This window comes from Theropithecus gelada, chromosome 4 (genome assembly GCF_003255815.1).
Source record: "Theropithecus gelada isolate Dixy chromosome 4, Tgel_1.0, whole genome shotgun sequence".
In the NCBI taxonomy this organism is placed as follows: domain Eukaryota; kingdom Metazoa; phylum Chordata; class Mammalia; order Primates; family Cercopithecidae; genus Theropithecus; species Theropithecus gelada.
Window position 1 is genome coordinate 31,693,981 of NC_037671.1, and position 26,283 is coordinate 31,720,263.

At 44.8% G+C, this 26,283-nt stretch overlaps 1 protein-coding gene and 1 pseudogene across 2 annotated transcripts; one reads left to right on the forward strand and one right to left on the reverse strand.

Moving 5' to 3' along the window:
* Positions 1–591: 591 nt before the first annotated feature.
* Positions 592–24,400, reverse strand: TRIM27 (tripartite motif containing 27). Of its 2 annotated transcripts, XM_025383003.1 has the most exons (9): positions 23,099–24,400; positions 21,771–21,866; positions 17,475–17,705; positions 9,325–9,347; positions 6,591–6,706; positions 6,426–6,458; positions 4,872–4,898; positions 2,145–2,256; positions 1,655–1,864 (listed from the first exon to the last, which is right to left on the reverse strand). In XM_025383003.1, the coding sequence occupies exons 1-9, from the start codon at positions 23,516–23,518 to the stop codon at positions 1,846–1,848; spliced, it is 1,077 nt and encodes a 358-aa protein (XP_025238788.1). In that variant the 5' UTR covers positions 23,519–24,400; the 3' UTR covers positions 1,655–1,845. The 2 variants fall into 2 exon arrangements, with proteins under 2 accessions (XP_025238787.1, XP_025238788.1); XM_025383002.1 differs by having other exon boundaries at positions 592–2,256; positions 23,099–23,877.
* On the forward strand, positions 13,483–13,582 carry LOC112623936 (annotated as a pseudogene).
* Positions 24,401–26,283: the final 1,883 nt, after the last annotated feature.

A 26,283-nucleotide genomic window follows, 5' to 3' on the forward strand; every position in this document is an offset into this window, starting at 1 on the left:
GTACATACTTGATAAAGTTATCATGAGCATTAAGTAAGTTATTGTACATAAAGCTCTTCATATGATGTTCCAAGCACTGCTCTATGTTTGTTAGTAGTATGTACCTGTGTGTGTGTGTGTGTGTGTATGTATATATATATATATATAACTGCATACATTTAGATCTCAGAATATTCAGCAAAAGCTAACCTAGCCTCATGGAAGCTACTTTCTATAGCTCCCTTAAAACCTGATGAGTAAATGAAGAATTAGGACATGATATCACCAACTCATGAACCTCAGCCATGGAACCCCAATGCCTGGCACAATACTACAAAAAGGACTTGAGAAAATACTTTCCCAGTAAAATTACAGGGTTAATCAATATAAGAACTGTAGGCTATGAATGTCCAACACTACTTTCTTAGCACCTCTAGAAAGTAGTGATATCATACGGAGACAGTAGTTTTGTTTTCCAGTTTGAAGTAAACTATTGGCCAGAGTGGGATTTTGGGACCCATATGGGAAAGCAACACCATTAACCATTTCCTCCCCACACCCATTCCAACATCTGAACCCAATCCTACCAATGCCCAGAAAGCAACAACAATGTAAACATCCATATTCACTTTATTTTTAAACAGAGGGGCATGTACCCAAAGAGAAGCAGGACTGAGAACCATCATGGGGGCTTACTTGAAGTGATCTGCCCCAGCCTTCTGACTTCAGAGTGTCTCATGATCCAATGGCCATGGGGGTGGAGCTGCCCCTTGACAGTATGCACTTAAGAATGGTCAATTCCCCTATCCCCCAAAGGAAATGGAGAAAAGGAGCCAAGAAGTCAATGAATCCCTGGAATACTGTCCCAGAATCCTTCCAGGGATGGTATACCACTGACCACCAGTCCACAAATGTGACTGGTAAGGGATCTAGTAACAGAGGATGGAGTTGGGCAGAATATTATCCTGGATGATATGCGCCCAGCACTAGAATACACCTTTCATTAGAATGAAGGGAGCAGACAAAAACCCTCAGAAAAGATACAAAGGCAGAGACATTGATTAGAACATTATCTCATAACAGAGGTGGGGCCATTACCCACCATTATTGTAAAATAACTGTAACTAACCAAAACACATACAGGCCTCTTTAATGGAGTTAATAAAACTATGGCAGATTGGGAATCAGGGGCAGAGGTACTGTTCCCAGATGGAAAAACTGGGATAACGGAGCCATGCTGACAGGGCCTTGTTCCAGTCTAGGTTGTTAGAAAGGAGCCCTAACCCAGAAATGACAGCAAACAGCCATAATCATTATGTGGGGCTGAACCAGAGGAAGCCAGGCTGAGCCAAGAAGGTGGAAGTATCTGGAATGGCTCTCCAAATCCAAAGATTATCCATACTCTTTATCCCTCCAGCAATGTGTAAAACCAGAAGGTGTGAAACACTGGAGGTGGACATCTGGTTTTTATTTCTAGGATATCTTGATACATCTCATTGCATTTCACAATCTGCACGGGAAGGAAAAGGATGGTAGAGAACATGGACATCCTGTCTCCCACTGCAAGGGCGTGGAACATGGTAAGGATACCCAGCTGTGACAGGACGTGGCAAGGCAACAAGATGCCTTGTGCCTGGCATAGGATTACAGCCAACAGCCCTTTTGGCCTGAATCCACCTCCTCAAGGGGAGGTCTCCATGGAATGACCATGATTCCCAACATGGCCAGAAAACCCATCTATCCCACTCATGGGGCAGATGATCAGAGGAGCTGCGCTTTTCCCTCCCGAGTAACTCAGACTGAAGTAGGGCCGGACAGGCCCACAAAAGGTAGCATGAGAGAAAGTGAAAGTGTGACACCTCTCTGTCACGTTGTAGAAGGAGACCTCGCCAGCATCATAGTCCAAGAAAATCCCCACCCGCTGAAGCGGGGTCCGCAGGGGGAGGGCAGTCATTGGGGAGGTAAGAGCCCAATATTCTTTCCCATACCACAAAGACACTGCCCAGAATCCATTCTGGGGGGCTGAGGTTACTCCACCTTTTCTGCACACTGAGTCTTCACAGACACCTATGGTCCACTTGGCTTTATCTCCCACCTCTACCTCCCAATAATGTCTCCCAGCGATGAAGCATGGAGAGCCCAAGACACAGGGAAACAGATTGAACCGCTCGGGGTTGTCAGGCAGGTCCTGTTGGAGGTAACTGTACCGCACTTGCCGCAGATTGTCAGAGAGGATCAGGCTGGGGTAGGCCGTGTCTGGGTCCAGAGTCACGTCCACTGCAGAGACACAAAGAAGAGAGTCAGCCACGGGCCAGGAGAGCCTATTCTAGAACACTCAGTGCCTTTCTACTACCTCCCCAAGAATGAGAGGTTCCCACTAGAGGTTGCACGAATTTTATTTAAAATATATTCTAAACTTCACATTTCAAAAATTACTGCTTGGATTAGCTGGTTACCAGAATACACTGAAAATACTGAATTTTAGCCCCATATCTTTTCTTTCACATCTGAAGCCACAATATCCATTATGAACCGATTTTAAGAGATAGGGTTCTGTTGCCCAGGCTGGAGCGCAGTGGTGTGGTCATAGTTCATTGTAACCCCAAACTCCTGGGCTCAGGTGATTCTCCCGCCTAAGACTCCCAAGTAGCTGGGACTATAGGTGTGCACTACCACCCTAATTTAAAAAAATTTTTTGTAGAGACGAGGTCTTACTGTTGCCCAGGATGGTCTTAAACTCTTGGCCTCAAGCAATCCTCCCACCTCAACTCCCCAAAGCAATGGGGATTTCAGGCATGAGCCACTGTGCCTGGCAGATACACTGAATTGAGGTTTTCTTACATGCTCATCATCCCTTATTCTGAAAACTTCAGGGGCCCAAAGTTTCACAGAATTCAGAATATTACAGGTTTTAGACAGGTAGGGTCTGGCGCAGCATTCTATAATGAAATATTAATAGATCTGCTATGAGATCCACGAATGTTTACATAATGAAGGATAGACTCTAAACAGCACCACATAAATTCAGGTTTTGATACTGTAATTTCCTACAAAATAATGAAAAAGGTTGTGGCTTTCAGAGATTGGGGATTTTAGAACTGTGGGTAAAGGACTGGGAACCTGTATCAGTATGCTTACCTTTTAAATCACTCTTTTACAATTATTTTTTACTGTATTTTTTGAGATGAGGTCTCACTCTGTCACCCAGACTAGTACAGTGGCATAATCATGGCTCACTGCAGACTTCATCTTCCGGGCTCAAGCAGTCTTCCCATTTCAGCCTCCCAAAGTGTTAGGACTACAGGTGTGAGTCACTACACCCAGCCCACATCACTCTTTTATCCATTCTATAAGATCTTTACTCTGCACATCAAAGCTCTATTCATCTTCTTCTAATGTCCACTGCAAGACACACATCCTCCAAGTTTTTCTTAATCTGCCCAGGCCATTACACTCTTCCTGTTCTGAAATCTGAAACTATGTATGATCTATGTCATCTCCTCTGGCATTTAGTATTACAGCATCTTGCTATCATCAAGTGTTTTCCTGCTTCAGAAACACTGATAATGGGCTGGGTGTGTGACTCATGCCTGTTAATCTCAGCACTTTGGGAAGCTAAGGCAAGAGGATCGCTTGCATACAGGAGTTTGAGACTAGCCTGGGCAACATACTGAGACCCTGTCTCTACAAAACATAAAAGTAAAAATTTAGGCAAGCATGGTGGTGTGTGCCTGTAATTCCAGCTACTCAGGAGGCTGAGGCAGGAGGATCACTTGAGCCCAGGAGTTCGAGCCTGTAGCAAGCTATGACCACGCCACTACACACCAGCCTGGGCAACAGAGAACCTGCCTCTAAAATGAATAATAAAAAATTTTAAAAAGTAAAATACTCAAAAAATAAATTAATTTAAAAAACAGTGATATGTATTCTCTCATTTGCTCTTCACATCTTGTTCAGGAGGAAGATTCCCAAACATTACCTCTTAGAAATTTAAGCCCACAAATTTTGACTCCCACAAAAGACAGGCCACTGGTAGAGATAACCAAGAACCCCAGAACCCTTGGTTCCCGGTTCAACAATCTGTCTACAACACATGCCTACCTCCTTCTTGTGTCATGGGTGTATCTCCAACCAGACAATGTAAACCCCATGAGTAGGATGATTTATGCCCTTCTGTTCCTCTAAAATACCCTGTACCATGTTAGGCAGTGTAGGATACAAGCGAAGTACTCAGTTAATACTTGTTGAAATAAATATGGATCAGAGCCAGCGCACACCCAGGACTGCAGATCCACTGTATGTAGAGTCCTTCTCTTCATTTAGAGGACACTTCATAACAGAAAGTGACTGTGACTGCGGGATGAATACACCTTAGATTTGAGGACTTCTGCAATGTTAAATTTACCCAGGCTCTACAGTAGGGTGAAAGTGGTTGTGAAGGGGAAGGGGAGTTTCAAACTTTGCCCTGAGGCACAGCGATGGGATGACACAAGACTCCTAGACTTCCTCTAACACTCAAGAGTAATAGTGGAGCTCAATCAGTCTTGCTCGTCACAAACCATGGTTTGACCCTGAAGCTGGGAGGCACAGCAGTGTACTAGTGTACCAGCTCTGTTCTACTTTTGGGGAACTGCGGTTTCCACCCTATAATCTTTCTTTAACACCTGAGATTGATTTTACCCTATGGCTTCAACTCTGAGGCATTTCAGGAAGCAAAGATACTGTTAACACATAGAAACAACTGTGGATTTTTGTGGTTGTTGTGTATCATCTTTATACATGTAACCTAAAGAATCCAAATCTAAGCAATCTCCAAATCATTCATAATAGTAGTTAGGTTCACAAAGATTGTTACTCCTTAACCTAATGTGGTTTTGTCTCTCATCACCTACCTGAGTATAACTGAGCCTCTCTTAATTCTGAAAGAACAAAAGAGAAAAGGTTATAGAAGTCATGAGGGTTTCCAGGAAATACATAACTGAGGGGGCTTTGGTTAGTCATCATAAAGCAGTGGTCTCCATTAGAAACCCCAGAACCTCTGTTGTCAGTCATGCACTAATTTTTTCATATGATGTATGGCTCTATCATCCAACCAAAAGCTTTAAGGGGAGAGGGATTGGGAATCTTAAGTAGAGGGATAACCACATGCCTGAGACTGGTAAAATATGGGATCAAACTGAGCCAAGATCAAGAATTCCACCTTCTAGTGAGTCAGCTGGCTCTGCAGAGGGAAACGCAGTTCCAACCCCACGTCATACATAACTTTTGAGTTTCATAAATCATCTGGGTACGACAGCTGAATGGCTCAAATGGCACTCACTGACACTCTGGGGTAAACATGACCATTCATTTATAAGGCACTTTAGAGTTGAAACAGAATTTTTCACACATTATCCCACTAAGCCTTTTAAGTGGCAAGAAAAGAAGAGCCAGATCAAGGTCGTGCCTGAACTAACCACTTCTGGTTATTACCCACTGTATTAAGTGGAGTTTCTCCCCATTTGTAGAGGACATGTATCTGCTAACTCTATGTTGCTAGATGCCCCAAAAAGTATGTATCTGAGTAGATGCAATGCAAATAAGAACTCAGCATATATAAAATAGAAAAAAATCAAAGATTATGGGTGTTTGTAATTTCTAATAATTAAGAGAAGGGTTTACCTACATATAAGGATTTCAGAATCCACCAGACTGCCCAGGAATTTAAGTATTCCTGGGTGGAATAATATATGGCCAACTCTTTACTGAATGTGGCTTGTGAGCAGGAAAATTTAAATTTGGAAAAGCTTCTCCAAATGCCTAGAACACTTTATTTAATAAACGTAAATATAGGACTTACTGTGTCAGGTTCTATTCTAGAAGTGTTAGAAATGATAACTAACCTTAATTCTTATACCTTAGGAGGTAAGAACTATTACTGTTCTGTTACAGATAAGGAAATTACTTGTTGAATCCTTACTAAGTGGTAGAGCCAGGCCCAGAACCCAAGCGGCCTGACTCCTGACTGCCCGCTTCTAACCATGTCCCTGGCAGTGCTGCCTGTCAGCGCTGCTTAATTACCTCCTGCCCGAGCTGGCACCTGTGCCCACAAGCAGTAGGAACTCAGTAATTACAATGATAAACACTAGCTCAAGTGAAATGTATCCAAGGTAGTTTTTGTTCATACTCTTTCCGAAATAATCAAATTAATTCTGGATTGATTAATTTTTGGATTGCTTATTTTTCTCCTCCATCAATGCAGATTGAGAATTGACTAAATACAGTTAACAGACTTCAAATTAGAGCAAGAGGCTATTAGTTGAGAAAATTAGTTAAGACCAAGGGAAGATGTAAAATATAAGGGAAGGCTGGCCAATGGGTATCACCCCATGTTTCCCACTTTCAGTGCAGATGTTCTTTTTTCCAAGCAACTTTACATCAAAAGCCCAGTAGGTAGATAAATTTACCTTGGATTTTCTCCATATCTGACTGCATTTTTTCTAAGAAAAGAAAACAAGAAAATATTCAGTTTGCATCCCACTATCTGGCTGGAAAATATACCCTTTCATCAGGCAATATGCAGATATTGAGTATAAATCCATTTCCCCTCATGACACCACTCCTCACATTACCTGTGAACTGCTTTAGACTCTCCGTCAAGAATAGACATTTTTGGGCAAAAATGTGGATTTTCTCTTGCAAGTCTGGAGGCGTGATCCAAGGTTCAGGAATCCTGATTCTTTCAGCCCTAAATTTTAAAAACATGAGTAAATTTCTTTTTTTGAGATGGAGTTTCGCTCTTGTTCCCCAGGTTGGAGTGCAATGGCGCCATCTCGGCTCACCGCAACCTCTGCCTCCCAGGTTCAAGTGATTCTCCTGCCTCAGCCTCCCAAGTAGCTGGGATTACAGGCAAGCGCCACCACACTCAGCTAATTTTGTATTTTTAGTAGAGACAGGGTTTCTCCATATTGGTCAGGCTGGTCTCAAACTTCTGACAACCTCAGGTGATCCTCCCACCTGGGCCTCCCAAAATGCTGGGATTACAGGCATGAGCCACCGTGCCGGGCACGAGTAAATTCTTTTTCCCAATTCCGTGACCTTCCAGGAACTAGGACAGGGGCTAAGCTAAACTGTCTAGCACAGATGGACAGTCTTTAAACCACTACAGCTTTTCCCATCTTCTCTTCCTGAGCTATGATCCTCTAGACCAAAACAGGATAGATATTGTACTCATTCTCATATCCCCCAAAGCACCTAGTTCATGGCTTTTCAAATATTAAGTACTCAAAAAGATTCACTGAATTACATATGAGGCTGACTTTGCCAGAAAGCACTAGATTCCATGACAGTCCTTGATATTTATGGTGGGCAATTAACCCGAATTCTCAGGTTCCCAAATATGGAGAGAATGACATGTTCAGACAGAAAGGCACTGTGAGGGACAATACCCAATTCCCTAGCCCTGCAAGGATGTCTATAGCAAAGACTGCCAGTTGCCTATCCAATAGCCCTTCTGCCATCTTCTGCCTTTTATGGCTCACAGCTGCCCAGTCCCTCATAGCTAGATGTGACCTTGTGACTGAGTTCTGGTCTATGAGAGATAAAATGTATCTCTTGATGTTTTGAGAAGTCTACTTAAAAAGTAACATGACCGGGAACAGTGGCTCACGCCTGCAATCCCAACACTTTGGGAGGCCGTCGTGGGAGAACTGCTTTGAGGCTAGGAGTTCAAGCCCAGCCTGGGCAACATGGTGAGACCCTGTGTCTACAAAAAAGAAAAAAGAAGAAAAAAAAAAAAGTAATGTGATGTGACTTATCTCCTTCTTCTTGGTTGGCATTCTACCAGCTATCATGGACTATATGAGGACCATACCTTAGGGATGGTAGAACAGTGAATGGGAAGAAACTTGAGTCTGAGGATCACTGGAGTTACCATACTAGCCACAGACTACCTACCTGAACATTTTTCTTTCTTTTTTTTTTTTTTTTTTGAGATGGAATCAGGCTCTGTCACCCAGGCTGGAGTGCAATAGCATGATCTCAGCTCACTGCAACCTCCGCCACCCGAGTTTGAGCAATTCTCCTGCCTCAACCTCCCAAGTAGCTGGGGTTACAGGCATGCATCACCACACCTAGCTAATTTTTGTATTTTTAGTAGAAACAGGGTTTCACCATGTTGGTCCGGCTAGTCTTGAACTCCTGACCTCAGGTGATCGACCTGCCTCGGCCTCCCAAAGTGCTGGGATTACAGGTATTAGCCCCGTACCCAACCTGCACATTTCTTTTATAGATAAGACAAAATTTTATTATGTTTAACCCTTAAACCAATAACATTTTGGGTTTCCTATCTTATATAGCCAAATTCTATCCTTAATGTCACAAAGTGCTAGGGTCTGAGGGAGCTAACTCCGTATGTTAGGTCAGAGCTAGACTGGCATCACAAAGTAGCAGGTAACAGTATTATTTGCTTGGGTCATCTGGCTGGGACTAGTATGAACTCCACTTTATCTTCATCCTAGGGTCCCTCAGGAACCTCAATTCCATCAACATGATTCTAATCAACACAGGCCTCCCAGCCAAACTGCCCCATCTATAAGGACCTCCCCAGTCTCCTTAAATGCTCCCACAGTCAAGCTGCATTTTGCTTTACAAGGTTTTCACCATTCGGGGTCTTAATTACCTTCACAGTACAGCTTTCTCAAAGTCAGTTTCCACCCCTGAAGGCATTCTTACACCAAACATTAGCTTCCCAAGGCCCATCCCACTTGCCAGGTCATCCATCCTGCAAATACAGCTTTGCCCTGGCTTACTGCCCCTCCAAGCTCTCCCTCTTTGGTCGTGTTCCAGCTGCCAGGGAGTTTTCCTCCTTTTTTTTTTTTTTTTTTTTTTTTTTTGATGGAACAAAGAAATAGCAAGAATAAGACTAAGAGCCAGAATCCAGGTGGCTCATCAGTAATTATGTAAATCCAGGTCAGCCACACCTTTCTTAGGCTTTATTTCCCCCATTATAGAAAAAAAAATGAGATAATGAAGGATTATGAGATAAGGAAAGGATTCTGAAATGTATAGGAAGCAACAGACATAAACTACCCTTATGCTCAGCCCAGGTCTCTGTAAGGCCACACCTTCTCCTCTCATACCTCTAATCCACCAGCAGCCTCCCACGTGAACCCCCTACTTCCTGAATTTTACTGAGTAGAGCTGTGGTTCATCTAATTGTTGGTATACTAGTGACTCTCTTCAGGGATATGTGTCAATTTGATAAGATGTCCATCCTCAGGCTCAGGGCTCCTTGCAGGATTTACAAATGTGAAGGAGACAGTCTTCTCATATTTGATTTAATACTAGGGAAACAGAAAACTATACCTGCTCAATGTGTCCCCAATGTCCTGCAAGAGAAAGGAAAAAAAAAAAAACCATGAGAAGTCATTGATAACTTCAGTTTTCTTTCACAGATGTTTGTTGAAAAACCAACTACAGACTGGCTCTCATGGGAGAAATCAAGGAGAAAGGATCACTGGAACATAACTCAGTTTTGAGGAGCTAAAAAGCAGGCAGAGGAAAATGGGATGCATACTATTTGCTATACCAGCACTTCCCATATCCGCCTTCAGTACCCACCATCCACTGGTCAAGGACCTCAGGATTTCAAATTTACTAATTCAAGTATCCTACGATTGGACCTCAACTTGCCTACCTGTCCAGATCTTTTTCTTTTTATTATGAAATAATTTCAAATACACAGAAAAGCTGTTTAGTACAAAGAACTTCAGTATACTTTTTTTTTTGAGACGGAGTCTCACTCTGTGTAGCCCAGGCTGGAGTGCAATGGCACCTGGGTTCGAGCAATTCTCCTGCCTCAGCCTCCTGAGTAGCTGGGACTACAGGTGCCTGCCACCACGCCCGGCTAATTTTTGTGTTTTTAGTACAGACAGCGTTTCGCCATGTTGGCCAGGATGGTCTCGAACTCCTGACCTCAGGTGATCTACCCGCCTCCACCTCTCAAAGTGCTGGGATTACAGCTGTGAGCCACTGGCAGCCTCTCCCTTCTTTCATACACAAAAAGTAGCATACTCTCGTCGGGCGCGGTGGCTCATGTCTGCAATCCCAGCACTGTGAGAGGTCAAGGTGGGCGAATCACGAGGTCGGGAGTTTGAGACCAGCCTGACCAATATGGTGAAATTCCGTCTCTACTAAAAATGCAAAATTAGCCTGGTGTGGTGGTGCGTGCCTGTAATCCCAGCTACTCGGGAGGCTGAGGCAGGAGAACTGCTTGAACCCAGGAGGCGGAGGTTGTGGTGAGTCAAGATCACGCCATTGTACTACAGCCTGGGCAACAATAGTGAAACTCCATCTCAGGAGAGGAAAAAAAAAAAAAAAAAGTAGCATACTCTCTATTTTATATTTTTATTTTCCACAAAGCAATATATACTGGAAACCACTCCGTATCAGTTCATAGGTATCATTCTTTTCCTTTTTTTTTTAACTTGGATAGTGTTCCAGAGTGTATATGTGCACAATTAACTAAAACAAACTTGTAGGTTTCGAAGTTAGACTACTTCCAATATTTTACAAGTACAAATATGTTACAGCAAGTAATCTTGTGCATATGTATTTTCAAATATATTTTCATAATTATATCTTCAAAGTAAATTCTTAGATTTTTAAAATTTTTTATTGATACATAACACATATTTTGGGGGTACATGTGATAATTTAACACATTCATAATTTGTAAAGAAATCACTGTATTGGGATATCCATGACATCATAAGTATTTGTCTTTTCTTTGCTCAAGAAGCACTGCAATTACTCTCCTCTAGTCACTTTGGAATATAAAATAGGCCAGGCGTGGTGGCTCACGTCTGTAATCCCAGCACTTTGGGAGGCCCAGGCAGGCAGATCCCCTGAGGTCGGGAGTTTGAGACCAGCCTGAACAACATGGAGAAATCCCATCTCTACTAAAAATACAAAATTAGCTGGGCACGGTGGCGCATGCCTGTAATTCCAGCTACTCGGGAGGCAGGAGAATCGCTTGAACCCAGGAGGCGGAGGTTGCGGCGAGCCGAGATCATGCCATTGCAATCCAGCCTGGGCAACAAGAGCGAAACTGCGTCTCAAAAAAAAACAAAAACAAAAACAATATATATATATATGAGTGTGTATATATATGTGTGTATATATGTATATGTATGTATGTAAGCACACACACATATGTGTATATATACATACATACATATACATATATGTATAAAAAATAGATTTGTAAACGAGTCCCCCTACTGATCTATCAAACACTAGGTCTTATTTCTTCTATCAAACTATGTATTTGTACCCATTAATCTCTCCTCATCTCTCCTCCTTCTACCCTTCCTAGAAAAATTGTTTGTTAATTCCGTGTGTATACATGCACACACACACATACAGTTTTGTTAAATATTGAGAAATTCTCCTCCAAAAGGGTCATATGATTTTGCATTCCCACCAGCCCACTGACATATGAGTGTCTCTCCCACACTTCATCAACAGTGTATTAAGTTGAAAATTTTTGCTATTGTAACGAGTAAGAAATGGTATCTCAATGTGGTTTTAGTTCCCATTTCTCTTATTGTAAGTACAGCTGAGCATTTTTTCACATGTTCACAAACCAATTTATGTCTTTTGCAACTTGCCTATTTGTGCCTTTAACCCATTTTTCTCTAGAATTTTGGTCTTTTCTCTCTCAATTTTTAAAAGATCTTTTTATGTTAGAACTATCACTTGTATTTGTGATATCTGTGGCAAATATTCAATTTTAATACCACCTTTTGACTAGTTACAACGTGTGTGTGCTTTTTTCTTTTTCTTGTATTAATACCAACTGCTTTAATTATATGGGGTTTAAAATATAGTGTAATATCTAGTAGGGCCAGCTCTCCCTCAGAGCTCTTCTTTCACAGTATAGCCAATCTATTTTTTTTTTTTTTTTTAAGACAGAGTCTTGCTCTGTTGCCCCGGCTGGAGTGCAGTGGTGCAATCATAGCTCACTGCAGGCTCAACCTCTTGGGCTCTAGTGATCTATCCCAGCTTTTTTTTTTTTTGAGACGGAGTCTTGCTCTGCCTCCCAGGTTGGAGTGCAATGGTGCGATCTCAGCTCACTGCAACTTCCACCTTCGAGTTCAAGCGATTCTCCTGCCTCAGCTTCCCAAGTAGCTAGATTGCAGGCACGCACGACCACACCTGGCTAATTTTTGTATTTTTAATAGAGACAAGGTTTTGCCATGTTGGCCAGCCTGGTCTCGAACTCCTGACCTAAGGTGACCCACTTGCCTCGGCCTCTAAAAGTACTGGGATTACAGGCATGACTCATTGCACCCGGCCTATCCCAGCTATTATTATGTGCTTATTTTTCTATCTGAAGTTGACTGTCAGTTTGTCTAGATCCAGAAAAAGCGCTTGTTGGTATTTTTATGGAAATTGCAAAGGTGGGAGGGGGGATGAGGGATAAGAGATTACTTAATGACTACAATGTACACTAGTTGGGTGATGGTTACACTGAAATCTGAGACTTCACTACACAATATATCCACTTAACAGGAAAAACAAAAAAAAAACAAAAAAATAACTGCATTTATGAATGTGAAGGACTGATAACTTGCTTTCACTGTCTTATCAAAGAACAAGTGATTATCTCGTTATTTGTTTAAGCTTATTTTGTGTCTTTCAGGAATGTTTGAATGTTTTATAATTTTCCCCACATAGGTTTTTGTACATTTCTTATAAATTTATAAGGTATTTTATCACTACTTTTTTTTTTTTTTTGCAAATGGAAACAGCATGTTCTCTTCTAATATGTCTTCTAGTGGCTGCTATCTGGCATATGAAGGCTGCTAATTTCTGTATGTTAACTTCTATCCCGATTTGTATACCTATAATTATTTTCTTTACCTGAACTGGCTACAACCTTTAATGCAGTGTTAAATAGAGATAAATGATACTGGGCATCTTTCCTATTTCTGACCTCAATGGGAATGCCTCCAGTATTGCCCCATTAATAATATTTAGGCTGCTTTTCCAGTGACTTCCAACATAAACACTTTTTGATATTCATGGAGCCCCTCCTCCCTTACTGAGTCCATTACTTCTTTCCTTCTCTTCTTTCCTCATCATCCACCTTCAGTTTCATGCTCCATCTGTTTAAATAACATTCTTAAAAAAAAAAAGCTTTCGACCGGGTGCAGTGGCTCACGCCTGTAATACAGCACTTTGGGAGGCCAGGGTAGGCAGATCACCTGAGGTCAGGAGTTCAAGACCAGCCTGGCCAACATGATGAAACCCAGTCTCTACCAAAAATACAAAAATTAGCTAGGCGTGGTGGTATGTGCCTCTAATCCCAACTACTCAGGAGGCTGAGGCAGGAGAATCACCAGGGAGGTGGAAGTTGCAGTGAGCTGAGATCACACCACTGCACTCCAGCCCGGGCAACACAGTGAGACTTCGTCTCAAAAAAAAAACCAAAAGGTTTTAAAGCCTTAATTATGGTGCTTGCTTCAGCAGCAGATACCCTCAAATGGGAATCATGCACAGATTAGCATGGCTCCTGCACAAGGATAATACACAAATTTCTGTATCATTTTCTACTTTTAATGTTCACAGCAGCACTACTCACAATAGCCAAAAGGCATAAACAACCAAAGTGCCCATCGACTGATGAATAAACAAAACACAGTATATATCCATACAATGGAATATTATTCAGCCATAAAGATAAATAAAGTACTGAAACATATATATGCTAAGTGATAGGCCAGACGTGGTGGCTCACGCCTGAAATCCCAACACTTTGGGAGGCTGAGGCGGGTGGATCACCTGAGGTCAGGAGATCGAGACCAGCCTGACCAACATGAAGAAACCCTATCTCTACTAAAAATACAAAATTAGCCAGGCGTGGTGGCGCATGCCTGTAATCCCAGCTACTCGGGAGGCTGGGGCAGGAGAATCACTTGAACCTGGGAGGCGGAGGTTGCAGTGAGCTGTGATCGTGCTATTACACTCCAGCCTGGGCAACAAGAACAAAACTCCGTCTCAAAAAAAAAAAAAAGTATGCTAAGTGAAAGAAAAAGGCTACGTACTGTATGATTTCAATTATATCTAATATTTAGAACAGATTAATCCATAGAACCAGGAGTTAGGGGTAGAAGGAAATGAGGAGTGATTGCTTATTAGTATGAGGTTTCCTTTTGGGTGGTAAAAGTGTTTTGGATCCAGACAGTGGTTGATAATTGTACAACACTGTGGATTTATTAAATGCTACTTTGTGCCAGAGTTTTACAGTTTAAAATGGTGAAATTTAGGTTATGTATATTTTACAATTAAAAAAATGAAGAAGGCTGGATGTGGTGGCTCACACCTGTAATCCTAGCACTTTGGGAGGCTGAGGCAGGTAGACTGCTTGAGTCCCGGGAGTTAAAGACCAGCCTAGGCAACATGGCAAAACTCCACTTCTACAAAAATTACAAAAATTAGCCAAGTATGGTGGTTTACGCCTGTAGTCCCAGCTACTCAGGAGGCTGAAGTGGGAGGATCATCTGAGCCTGGGAGGTCAAGGCTGCGGTGAGCCATGATCATGTCACTGCACTCCGGCCTGGGTTTCAGAGTGAGACCCTGTCTCAAACAACAACAATCAAAACTAAGGGAAAAAAAAAAAAAACCCTCAAGTCCATCTTGCAAAACCCCAATCCTGGATGAGACTGACCATCTGCTTACCCAGTGCCCACACCAGAGCAGTCAAGATTTGAGAAAGCAAAACTGATAAGAAAGTTACACAAAAGAGGCTGGGCACGGTGGTTCGCACCTGTTATCCCAGTGCTTTGGGAGGCCGAAGCGGGCATATCACCTGATGTCAGGAGTTTAGGACCAGCCTGGCCAACATGGCGAAACTCCATCTCTATAAAAAATACAAAAATTAGCTGGGCTTGGTGGCGCACGTCTGTAATCCCAGCTACTTGGGAGGCTGAGGCAGGAGAAATGCTTGAACCTGGGAGGGAGATGTTGCAGTGAGCCCAGATCGCGCCACTGTACTCCAGCCTGGGTGACAAAGCAAGACTCTTGTCTCCAAAAAAAAAAAAAAAAAAGTAAGTTACACAACAGGGCAGAATGGTTACATTATAAATAGATGTTCACTGACCAAATGCTCCTACTAGTTCTCGCAGACCCTCTTTCCCATACCCTGAAACAATCATTTCTTCCCATACAACAGAAGACCCTCTGGAACTAATTCCTGGCATATGTAGTTTAGTTCTCATTTCCACCTGCCTTCTCAGGAACCGCACACTGCTGATCAGTACATAGTTTCTTTCTTTCTTTCTCTCTTTTTTTTTGAGACGGAGTTTCGCTCTTGTTGCCCAGGCTAGAATGCAATGGCGCGACCTCGGCTCACTGCAATCTCTGCCTCCACAGTTCAAGCAATTCTCCTGCCTCAGCCTCCTGAGTAGCTGAGATTACAGGCATGCGCCACCATACCTGGCTAATTTTGTATTTTTAGTAGAGATGGGGTTTCTCCATGTTAGTCAGGTTGGTCTCGATCTCCTGACCTCAGGCGATCTGCCCACCTTGGCCTCCCAAACTGCTGGGATTACAGGCATAAGCCACCGTGCCCAGCCAGTATATGGTTTCTTGTGGCTTCAATGTTCTCCCTCATCTAGAAACCTTACAATATAGACTCCTTTCCATATGTATTTTGAAAATATGTCTAACTTCTGGTTTCTTTAACCAACCCCTCCAGATAAAACTCCATAATCCTGTCTCATCTCTTAAGTATTTTATTACATCCCCTTCACAGTTGTACTTCAAATAGTCATCTACTTGTGTAGTCTCTATTCACCTAACCTAGCCAGCACTCAACTCCCACTAATGTGGCTCCTGCCCCAATTATTCCATTGTGGTAGTTCTACATAAGGTTACAATGATGGTCATGTTATTGAATCAAATGGGTATCAGCTCTGATATTATTTGACCTCAATTGCATTACTATGTTGTCCACTCCCTCCTTGCTCCATCTCAAAAATAAAAAAAAGAAGAAAAAGAGGAAGAAAAAAGAAATACATTTTTCTGATTTTTCCCATTTAAAAATGTAACCTGGCTGGGTGCGGTGGCTCACGCCTATAATCCCAACACTTTGGGGGGCCGAGGAAGGTGGATCACGAGGTGAGGAATTCAAGATCAGCCTGACCAATATGGTGAAACCCCATCTCTAGTAAAAATACAAAAATTAGCCAGGCATGGTGGTGTGCGCCTGTAATCCCAGTTACTCAGGAGGTTGAGGCAGGAGAATCGCTTGACCCAAGGAGGCAGAGATTACAGTGAGCCGAGATCGCACCACTGCACTCCAGCCTGGGCAACAGAGCAAGACTCAGTCTCAAAATAAATAAATAATACTAAATTAAAATTAAAACGTAAAAACCATACTTACTGCCCAGGACATACAAAAACAAGTGATGGACCATAATTTGCTGACCCTTGCCCTATGCCATCATCCATTTTTATTTTTTATTTGTTTTTTGAGACAAGAGTCTCATTCTATCGCCCAGGCTGGAGTGTAGTGGCGTGATCTGGCTCACTGCAACCTCCTCCTCCTGGGTTCAGGCAATTCCTTGCCTCAGTCTCCCGTGTAGCTGAGACTATAGGCACATCGCCATGCCCGGCTAATTTTTGTATTTTTAGTAGAGACGCGGTTTCACCCTATTGGCCAGGCTGGTCTTGAACTCCCAGACCTCATGATCCACCCTCCTCGGCCCCGCAAAATGCTGGGATTAGAGGTGTGAGCCACTGCGCCTGGCCTGCCATCATCCATTTTTAATGGCTTTTATCAATACCTATAAGAACTGTCTGATCGCCACACTAAAATATAATTCAGGAAAGCTTATCTGGCACTTAATCTCAGTGCCTAGAATAGTGCCTGACACAAAGCAAATAATTAATATGCACTGAATGAGCAAACGACAGACAGGCATTAGCTCATTTCCTGTAGTCTTGCTGGGGTAGGTCTGCTGCAGCTTTATCACCTGCTCTACCAACATTAAACCACAGGACTGCTCAGTTAACCTAACCACTCCTGCTCAAGCGCTCATTGTTTTGTGGCTGTAGTAATATGTTAAAACTATAAGATACTGGAGCGAGGAGAGTCTTTGAATGACATATTGTCTAAGCCCCTCATTATTGAACAAATAAGGTCACTGAGGCCCAAAAAGGTAGAGAGCCTTGCCTGTAATCAGACCACTTGTCAGTGCTGGGCAGGCCCAAGCACCAGGTCTTCTTTTTGCCATTTCCATGAGACAATGCAATTGACTAATTCAAGTTGTGTGAACCAGAACTTCTAGTTTACATAGTTTCCTTCCAAGGTGCACCATATAGAGTTTGGCAAGCTCTTGCTATTCCTGCAGAGTTAAAAAGACAGGGGGTCCTGGATACTACTTGGCAAAGGAGAAGGGAGGGTATTTTCAGTGGGTGCTGCTCTGGCAGGGCTCTGCAAGCCTTACCTGCAGGAGCTCCCTGGTGGGCTGCTGCTGCTTCTCTTCTAGCTGAGCGATCAGGCTGCTGAGGTGGGAGATGTTGCAAGAGAACTGGGTGATGGCACCATTGATGCTATTGTAGATGGCCAAGTCTAGCTCCTCAAGACGGGCCAGGAGGCGATACTCATGCTCCTTTAAGGAGTGATACAGCTGCTCAAACTCCCAAACAATCTTCTCCCTCTCCATCTGGGTTAGGCTCTATGCAGATGACAGGGAAAGGCAGTAAAGAGAAAAATGGCTCATTTCTAGGGCCTTCATAGTTCTCCCGTGACCACCTACCCCAAGACCTCATTATGGATAAAACAAGCAAAGTGCCAACTCATTATTTCCAGTCTTTACTGACTGCATATATAATGGCCAGGAACTGAATTACCCCAGTGATGATGATGATGATGATGATGATTTTGACACGGAGTCTCGCTCTGTCACCCAGGCTGGATTGCAGTGGCGTGATCTTGGCTCACTGCAAGCTCCACCTTCCCGGGTTCACACCATTCTCCTGCCTCAGCCTCCAGAGTAGCTGGGACTACAGGCGCCCGCCACCACACCTGGCTACTTTCTGTATTTTTTAGTAGAGATGGGGTTTCACTGTGTTAACCAGGGTCTCAATATCATGACCTCATGATCCGCCCACCTCGGCCTCCCAAAGTGCTGGGATTACAGGCATAAGCCACCGTGCCTGGCTTACCCCAGTGATTATTAAGACAGTCCCTGTTCTCAAGTAACTCAGAGAAGTGAGTCAGGTTCATGTGATATACGCAGTCATGGATGGGTAATTAAAGAGAGGGTGACAGCCTGCAATGAAAGAAGCTGGTGGCCGGGCGCGGTGGCTCACGCCTGTAATCCCAGCACTTTGGGAGGCCGAGGCGGGCGGATCACAAGGTCAGGAGATCGAGACCACGGTGAAACCCCGTCTCTACTAAAAATACAAAAAATTAGCCGGGCGCGGTTGTGGGCGCCTGTAGTCCCAGCTACTCGGGAGGCTGAGGCAGGAGAATGGCGTGAACCCGGGAGGCGGAGCTTGCAGTGAGCCGAGATCGCGCCACTGCACTCCAGCCTGGGCGACAGAGCGAGACTCTGTCTCAAAAAAAAAAAAAAAAAAAAAGAAAGAAGTTGGTACCATCTTCACAGAAGCAATTTCACACAGTGTTTATGTGATGAACAAGAGTTCACCACATAGGCAATGAGCGGGAAGGCTTTCCAGGCAGAAGAAATGGCACAGGCAAAACAGTGGAGAGAGAAAGCAAATGGTGCTATCTGCCTGGAGCACATGAGTGTTGAGGGAAGGGACCAGAAAAGGTGAGGCCTTGTCATGCCTGGCCTGGGAGGCTGGGGGTAACGACTCTATCCCAACTGGGAAGCATGGAAGACTGTCACACAGGAAAGTGACAGGGTCAGATATGTGCCCTATGGAGGATGGAACAACCAGTAACAGTTTTCTTGCCCAATCTTCCTGGGCCCTTCATATGTAAGCCATACCCTGTCTGTCCTTCACGGGTGTTCACCAACTGCTGTCTATCCAGCTTTGGGTGGGAGGTAGAGAGGTGGTCTCCCCACGATTCCCTCTTGGTGCTGATTTGTTTGCCATAACTTACTGTCCTTCTGTCCTTCTTTCTTCACCCCACCCCCACCACCAACATGACTCTAATATAAACTTTTGTTCTAAACAAGGAGCCAGCAACGAGTTCCAAAGGAGCCAAGTGAAGTCGTATTGGACACAGCCATGCCCTGCATTTACATATTGGCAATGGCTGCTTTTGAGCTACAACAGAGCTAATCAGCTATGACAGACTCTATATAGCCTACAAAGCTAAAAATATTCACTATCTGACTCTTTTTAGAAAATTTACCAACACTTGTTCCAAACTCAGCTTCTCCTGAGAACCTTCCCACACTGACTATCCTTCTAACCACCCTTCTTAAGACACTCACTATGCACGTATGTCTTTTGTTTATTAAATCCTTTTCAAAGGTCATATTTCATGTCAGCTGGGTAATTCTTTCAAAGACATAAACTATACAAAATAATCTTAGAAATGAAAAATTAAGGCTGAAACAATTCTTAAATATCAACTAATTCAGTGTTTCTCAAAGGGGGTGCTACTGGCACCTTGGTAGGACAATTCCGCCTTGCATGGGACTGTTTCTTGCATTGTAAGACATTTAGCATTCCTGCCCAACCTCCCCAATCACTCGATTCTTCTGAAGACAGCCAAAGAAATACCCATACACCATTGCAGAGGACAAAAAGGCAGTACTACCCTTGCTGGTCTAGTCCAACCTACTTGTTTCACAGATGACCAAACTGAGACCCACAGAGGTTGTATGACTCCATCTATACAACTGGGTGGTGTCAGAGCATAGAAACATGTCCAGGTGCCCTGATTCTCAGAGAAGGGCTGTTCTCCCCTTTGATAATCCTCCCACAGAGGATATCATCGTGTGCATAATGATTTGAGTCCACTCAGGCTCACTAAGAAGATTCTCCATTCATCAGACCTATTTTCTTTTCTTTTTTTTTTTGAGACAGAGTCTCGCTCTGTCACCCAGGCTGGAGTGCAGTGGGGCGATCTCAGCTCACTACAAGCTCTGCCTCCCAGGTTCACGCCATTCTCCTGCCTCAGCCTCCCGAGTAGCTGGGACTACAGGTGCCGCCACCACACCCAGCAAATTTTTTGTATTTTTCAGTAGAGACGGGGTTTCACCGTTAGTCAGGATGGTCTCCATCTCCTGCCCTCGTGATCCACCTGCCTCGGCCTCCCAAAGTGCTGGGTTTACAGGCATGAGCCACTGCACCCGGCCCATCACACCTGTTTGCAAAAAGGAGAGCTCAAGTCTCAGTGGATTGTGTGGGCAGAGCAAGTGGTGGCATCTACGGACACCATGGGAATAAGTTCGTGGTCCAGAAGTTCTTTACTACACCCTACCAGGACTGAAAAAGTGATGTTAGACTCTACTAGTCTGGGACTTTACTTTTCAGACAGAAATACCTCTAGTGGGTGGAGACTGGTAATGTTTTATTTATTGTTCAAAAAACATTTTTAAACACCTAAGTGGTGGATATACAAATGTGTATTATAAATGTCTCTGTACTGTCTTTTTTTTTTTTTTTCTTGAGACGGAGTTTTGCCCTTGTTGCCCAGGCTGGAGTGCAATGGCACGATCTTGGCTCACCGCAATCTCCACCTCCTGGGTTCAAGTGATTCTCCTGCCTCAGCCTCCCGGGTTCAAGTGATTCTCCTGCCTCAGCCTCCCGAGTAGCTGAGATTACAGGTGTGCACCACCATGCCTGGCTAATTTTTTGTATTTTTAGTACAGACGGGGTTTCACCATGGCCAGGCTGGTCTTCAACTCCTGACCTCAGGTGATCCGCCCACCTCAGCCTCCCAGAGTGCTGGGATTACAGGTGTGAGCCCCCCCGTGCCCTGCCTTGTTTTTTTTTTTCTTTTCAAAACAAAATTCCCGGTTAGGTGCAGTGGCTCACACCTGTAATCCCAGCACTTTGGAAGGCCAAGGCAGGTGGATCACTTGAGGTCAGGAATTCGAGACCTGCCAGGTCAATGTGGTGAAACCCCATCTCTACTAAAAATACAAAAATCAGCTGGGTGTGTTGGCGCATGCCTGTAGCCTCAGCTACCTGGGAGGCTGAGGTGGGAGAATCACTTGAAATGTGAGGCAGAGGTTGCAGTGAGTCGAAACCTTGCCATTGCACTCCAGCCTGGGTGACAGAGTGAGACCCTGTCGGAAAAAAAAAGAAAAAAATTCCCATATACCCCTATCATAAATTAACACATCAGCCACTTGTCGAGGCCTTGAGAGATTGGAGGAAGAGAGCAGAGCAAAAAATTCAGAATTAAGGCATTGTCAAGAAAGGAGAATAACCCAAAGAGAAGCAACAGTGGGACTTACACAAATCCACTATTAGCACTTGTCTGCAGAATGGTAACAACGCAAGCTAACTGTATCCAATAATTTTACCTATCTCAGCTTTGCCAAGGATCAACCTTGGTCTACGCAGTTAGCAGGTTAAACTATACTGACAGGTCTGATTTCCAAGGGTTCCAAACTTGGCTCCTCCACGCTTTCCCCAAAAGAAAGGGAATCTCTTAGTTCTCTGGGTGAGTTCCCACTGCCATGTGTAGTTGATCCCCCTCTACCTACAGGTTCTGGGTGACATGCTGGACAAGTCTAAGGGAAGTAACATCAGCTCTACAGAAGAGGGGAGCACCAGCAGAAGCGACTGTGAATTCCAACAACCCTTACCAAGAGTTCAGCTCGTGCCTGTTCCCCTTGGGCCCGACGTCTCTTCTTTAAATCTTTCACTCTTTTTAAATGGTCAAGCTGGTTCTGGATTTGCTCCTGAGAAAAGCAAAACAGATGGGCAGTTCAAAATTAGGTAGACCTTAGCATCAGCATGGTACTTCTAATCACACATGGAGTCCACACACCTGATGCCAAGTCTCTAGTTGGCGCTTGTTCTCAGGCCACACTGCCACCCACAAGAGAAAGACTCAGGGCGCAGGGGCCAACAAGCCACTCATTTGGCAATTTGTGTCTATCTTAGCAGCCTGTTGCTTCAACCACTCAGCTACCTCGTCAGGATTATTTGTGTCTATCTTAAACAATGAATCATCTACCTGTCCCTGGTAGGCTATCGCATGACTTAGCGGAACTGTGACTGGAGTAGGAGGCTTAGAGTTACGTTGACCGTAGCTCTTCCACACAAGCATACTGTGAAAGTGACTTCTTACTTCCCTCATGTGTGAAATGGGCAAACACCATCTTCCCAACCTACTCAAGAGTTCTCACCAGAGTGAGTGAAATAATATAGCTGAAAGGCCCATAAATGTTAAGTGATTAATTACACATGAATGTATTCATATTTAAACACGGACATAATTGTGTATGCATTCCTGAAGCCCTCAACATACAGAAAATACACAGTATCATGGACTCCTTGAAGGTCACCTTACAACTGTTTTATATGTAATATTTTGTTTCCACGTTTCTGTTTAGCTGTGCCAGTTCACAGAGGGCTCTGTGCATCACATGATTCCACAATCTTCCTCATAACTGTTATCTCCTGAGTCTCAGAGCGGTTAAATGACTTAAGCAGTGAAGAGGCTGTTCTTTTCTGTGAGTTTCTAGACCAGGACGTATTGCAGGAAAGTGCTGGGGAAATGCTTATAGACTAAGGAATGGGCATCAGTCTGTTAATGTCCGACTGCGTTTTGTCTGACAGCCGACGAGAGTACATGTGTCTCTGCAACTCGTCGATGTGCACGCGATTTTATGCACTTCTTTCATACTGTCAAAAGCATGTCTCCGTGTACAATGTGTCCGTGACACAGGAAACATGGGTGCAAACAGAGAAAGGAGAGTGGGGGTGGGGAGACTTCTGGCTCCCTCGCCAGCTACAGGTTTTCCTCCAAATCTGAGTGCTGAGGCTCTGGAGCGGACAGAGAGGAAATGACGGCTGTGAACCACACGTCCGGCTCAGCCATTTTCTAGGCGGAAAAAGGGAAGCCCCTTTGGCTCTCTCCTCCCTTTGTCCGACTCGCGCTCCCGCCCTCCCGGATCCGCGCCCTCACCTTGAAGCCCTCCACTGCCTCCTCGAGCGGCAGCACGCTGTGGCCGCGGTGCTCGCGGGAGCGGTCACACACCACGCAGATGGGCATCTGGTCCTCCTCGCAGTAAAGCTTCAGGGGCTCGCGGTGCTTCTCGCACACGCCCATCTCGCCGCCGGGCCCCGACGGCCGCTCGGTGCGCAGTTGCTTCACCAGCTGGGTCACGTTGGCCAGGTGCCGGTTGGGCCGCATGTGCCTCTGCGGGAAGGTCTCCCGGCACTGCGGGCACGACACGTTAGTCTCTGCCGTGCCCCAGCAGCGGGCGAGGCACGCGCAACAGATGTTATGGCCGCAGTCGAGCATCATGGGCTCTGCGAAGTACTGCAGGCACACGGGGCAGGTGGTCTCCTGCTGCAGGCACTCGGCCACGCTCCGGGAGGCCATGGCGCGGGCCTGCGGGGGCTCACGGGCATGGGCCCCGGCGCCGAGCTCTGCACGGAGCCCAACTCTCCGGCGCTCTCTCCCGTTCGCTGTTCCTGGGAGGCACGGGGCGGACGGAGGGCGGTGCCTCCCGGGCCTGTATCCCAGACGCGCCCGCGCACCGAAGGCTCAGAGTGGCCGGGCCGCTCCCTGCGCCTGTGCCCCCTGAGCGAGTGCGGGAATACAGCCGGCTCACAGAGGCTCCCGGCCACGCTACTCAGGCAGGAACAGGTAGCCAAGGGTCAGGATCCTAGGGCCAGGCGCGCAAAGCGCGCAAGACAACGTGGCCGCGTCGGAGCGGATCCCGGCGGCGGCGTAGACCCCACCCCGGCGCGAGCGGAAGAGGCGGCTCGGGGGGGGCGGGGCTTGGCCCGCGCTTCTAGCGTGTGAGAAGATTTCGTGGCCTCGGGGCCCGGGCTGCTTTCTCTGGAAAGGCCCAGGAGGCTCCGCCACTCTCCCTTGGGCGGGTCGCGCCGAAGCTCTAGGCTAGGGGACTGGTCACAAAAGCAGATGGTGCCACACGCTCCGGGCCTACAAGCTTCCGCGACTGCCGGGCCCAGGCCCCTAGTCTTTTGTTGGGTTTCTTCTTGGTGCCCAGGTCTCAGCCCCTGCTAAAGAAAGCTGGCTTTGGCCGCGCACAGTGGCTCACGCCTGTAGTCCCAGCATTTGGGAGGACGAGGCGGGTGGATCACGAGGTCAGGAGATCGAGACTATCCTGGCCAACATGGTAAAACCCCATCTCTACTAAAAATAGAAAAATTAGGGGGGAGTGGTGGCAGGCGCCTGTAGTCCCAGCTACTTAGGAGGCTGAGGCAGCAGAATCGCTTGAACCCGGGAGGCGGAGGTTGCAGTGACCCGAGATCGCCACTGCACTCCAGCCTGGGCTACAGAGCGAGACTCTGTCTCGAAAAAAAAAGAAAAAAGAAAGAAAGCTGGCTTTGTATAGGTGCTGGGGAGCGCAGACATCTGGCCTCCCCAAGAGGCTGGAGGATGAGGAGGGTCACCGACTGAGCCCACCTGATAGGTGAGGCCTTTTATTAAACAGCCGCATTTGTAGGCACTTGCAGTTTTGTTTAGAAAAAGAAAGGTTTAATTATCAGATGGTAACATTTCTGTGTGGCAATAACAAGCCCAGCTCTGCTACCTCTCGCTTGTGCCCAAGCAAGTTGGTTTACCATTCATTTACCTCAGCTTCTCCTCGTGTGAAATGGGGATGATAACTGTACCGCAGTAAAGAAGTAGATTTTGTTACATCTTTTATTTTTTGAACCATAAGGTTGTTTATCTATTAAAATAGTAACAAAATGCCCATTACATAGGGTTGTTGTATTGAGGAGCAACTAAAAATCGCTTGCTCCTTTCTGAAGTATAGAGAGACTAAGAATCCTACTGTGACCCAGGGTCTTGGAGTCCCACAGTACTCATTGTCTTATCATCCAGTAGACCTCCGGCATTTTTAAGTTGCTTTCTTATCACTTGCTTGATGTCTCCTACTTTTCTTCGAGATTTTCTCAATATTGTCTTGCTATCTGAGCAATACGGGCTTCTGCTTCCAGATCTCACTTGATTTTATTTTATTTTTTCAAAGTGAAAGTACGTTTATTAAGGAAGTAAAGGAATAAAGAATGGCTACTCCATAGGCAAAGCAGCCCACATCATCACTTTAGAGTTCCCCTCTGGTCCTCTTCCCCGTGGGACAAGAAGTCTGAGGGACTAAGTGGACTTGCCAACCCCAAACCCACATCCACCTTGCAACCATACTCTGAGTACCCAGTCGTTCAAATTCCAGTACCAAATAGCCCTAGCCCATTTCCAGAAAAACATAGCATACTTGGGCCAGGCCACACGACAGTCCGGTCTTGGTTTGAGATTGGATCAACAATGCAATTTGTAAGAATTAAAGGATATGTCTCCTCTCGTTTACTCCAAAAAGGACTAATAAGCATTACAATACAGTGCAGAAATATGAGAGATAGGTAGATAAAGCTGCCCTTCATCTTCCCCCTTACTTGCGGGATGCAAGCCTTGAGTTTGGCTTTGTTTTTCAGAATTGATTGTGTTTATCTTACCAACCCTTTATAACCTCTGGAGGCAGGTGACCTGGGGATAAAGAAGGGTAGAACAGGCGGGGTGCCTTGGCTCATGCCTGTAATCCCATCACTTTGGGAGGCTGAGGTGGGCCGATTGCTTAAGCCCAGGAGTTCAAGACCAGCCTGACCAACATGGTGAAACCCCGTCTCTACCAAAAATACAAAAACTCGCTGGGCATGGTGGTGCACACCTGTAATTCCAAGTACTCCGGAGGCTGAGGCTGGAGAATCATTTGAGCCTGGGCGGGAGACAGAGGTTACAGGGAGCCGAGACCGGGCCACTGCACTCCAGCCTGGGCAACAGAGCGAGGCTCTGTCTCAAAAAAGAAAAAAAAGGAAAAAAATTTTTAAAAGGTAAAACAAAATAGATGAGTTGGGTAGAACAGAGTGGGAGGAAATATTTATAGTTAATATATAAATTTTATATATTTATATATTAACTATAAACATTTAATTTTTAAATTAAATTTAAGTATATTAAATATATAATATAAAAATATGTAATATATATTTAATATATAAATATATTTATGTAAAATATAAATATAGACAAGATTTCATGGCCTCAGGGCCCAGGCTGCTTCCTCTGGAAATTTATATATAAATATATGTATATATTTAATATATAATATATGATAT

Coding starts and splice junctions, on each gene's coding strand:
- TRIM27 (XM_025383002.1), bottom strand. CDS start 23,518: ATGGCCTCCCGGAGCGTGGCCGAGTGCCTGCAGCAGGAGACCACCTGC. Junction 6,707..9,324: donor ATTGGGGACACATTGAGCAG/GTATAGTTTTCT, acceptor TTTAAAATTTAG/GGCTGAAAGAATCAGGATTC. Junction 4,899..6,425: donor AGATATGGAGAAAATCCAAG/GTAAATTTATCT, acceptor TTGTTCTTTCAG/AATTAAGAGAGGCTCAGTTA.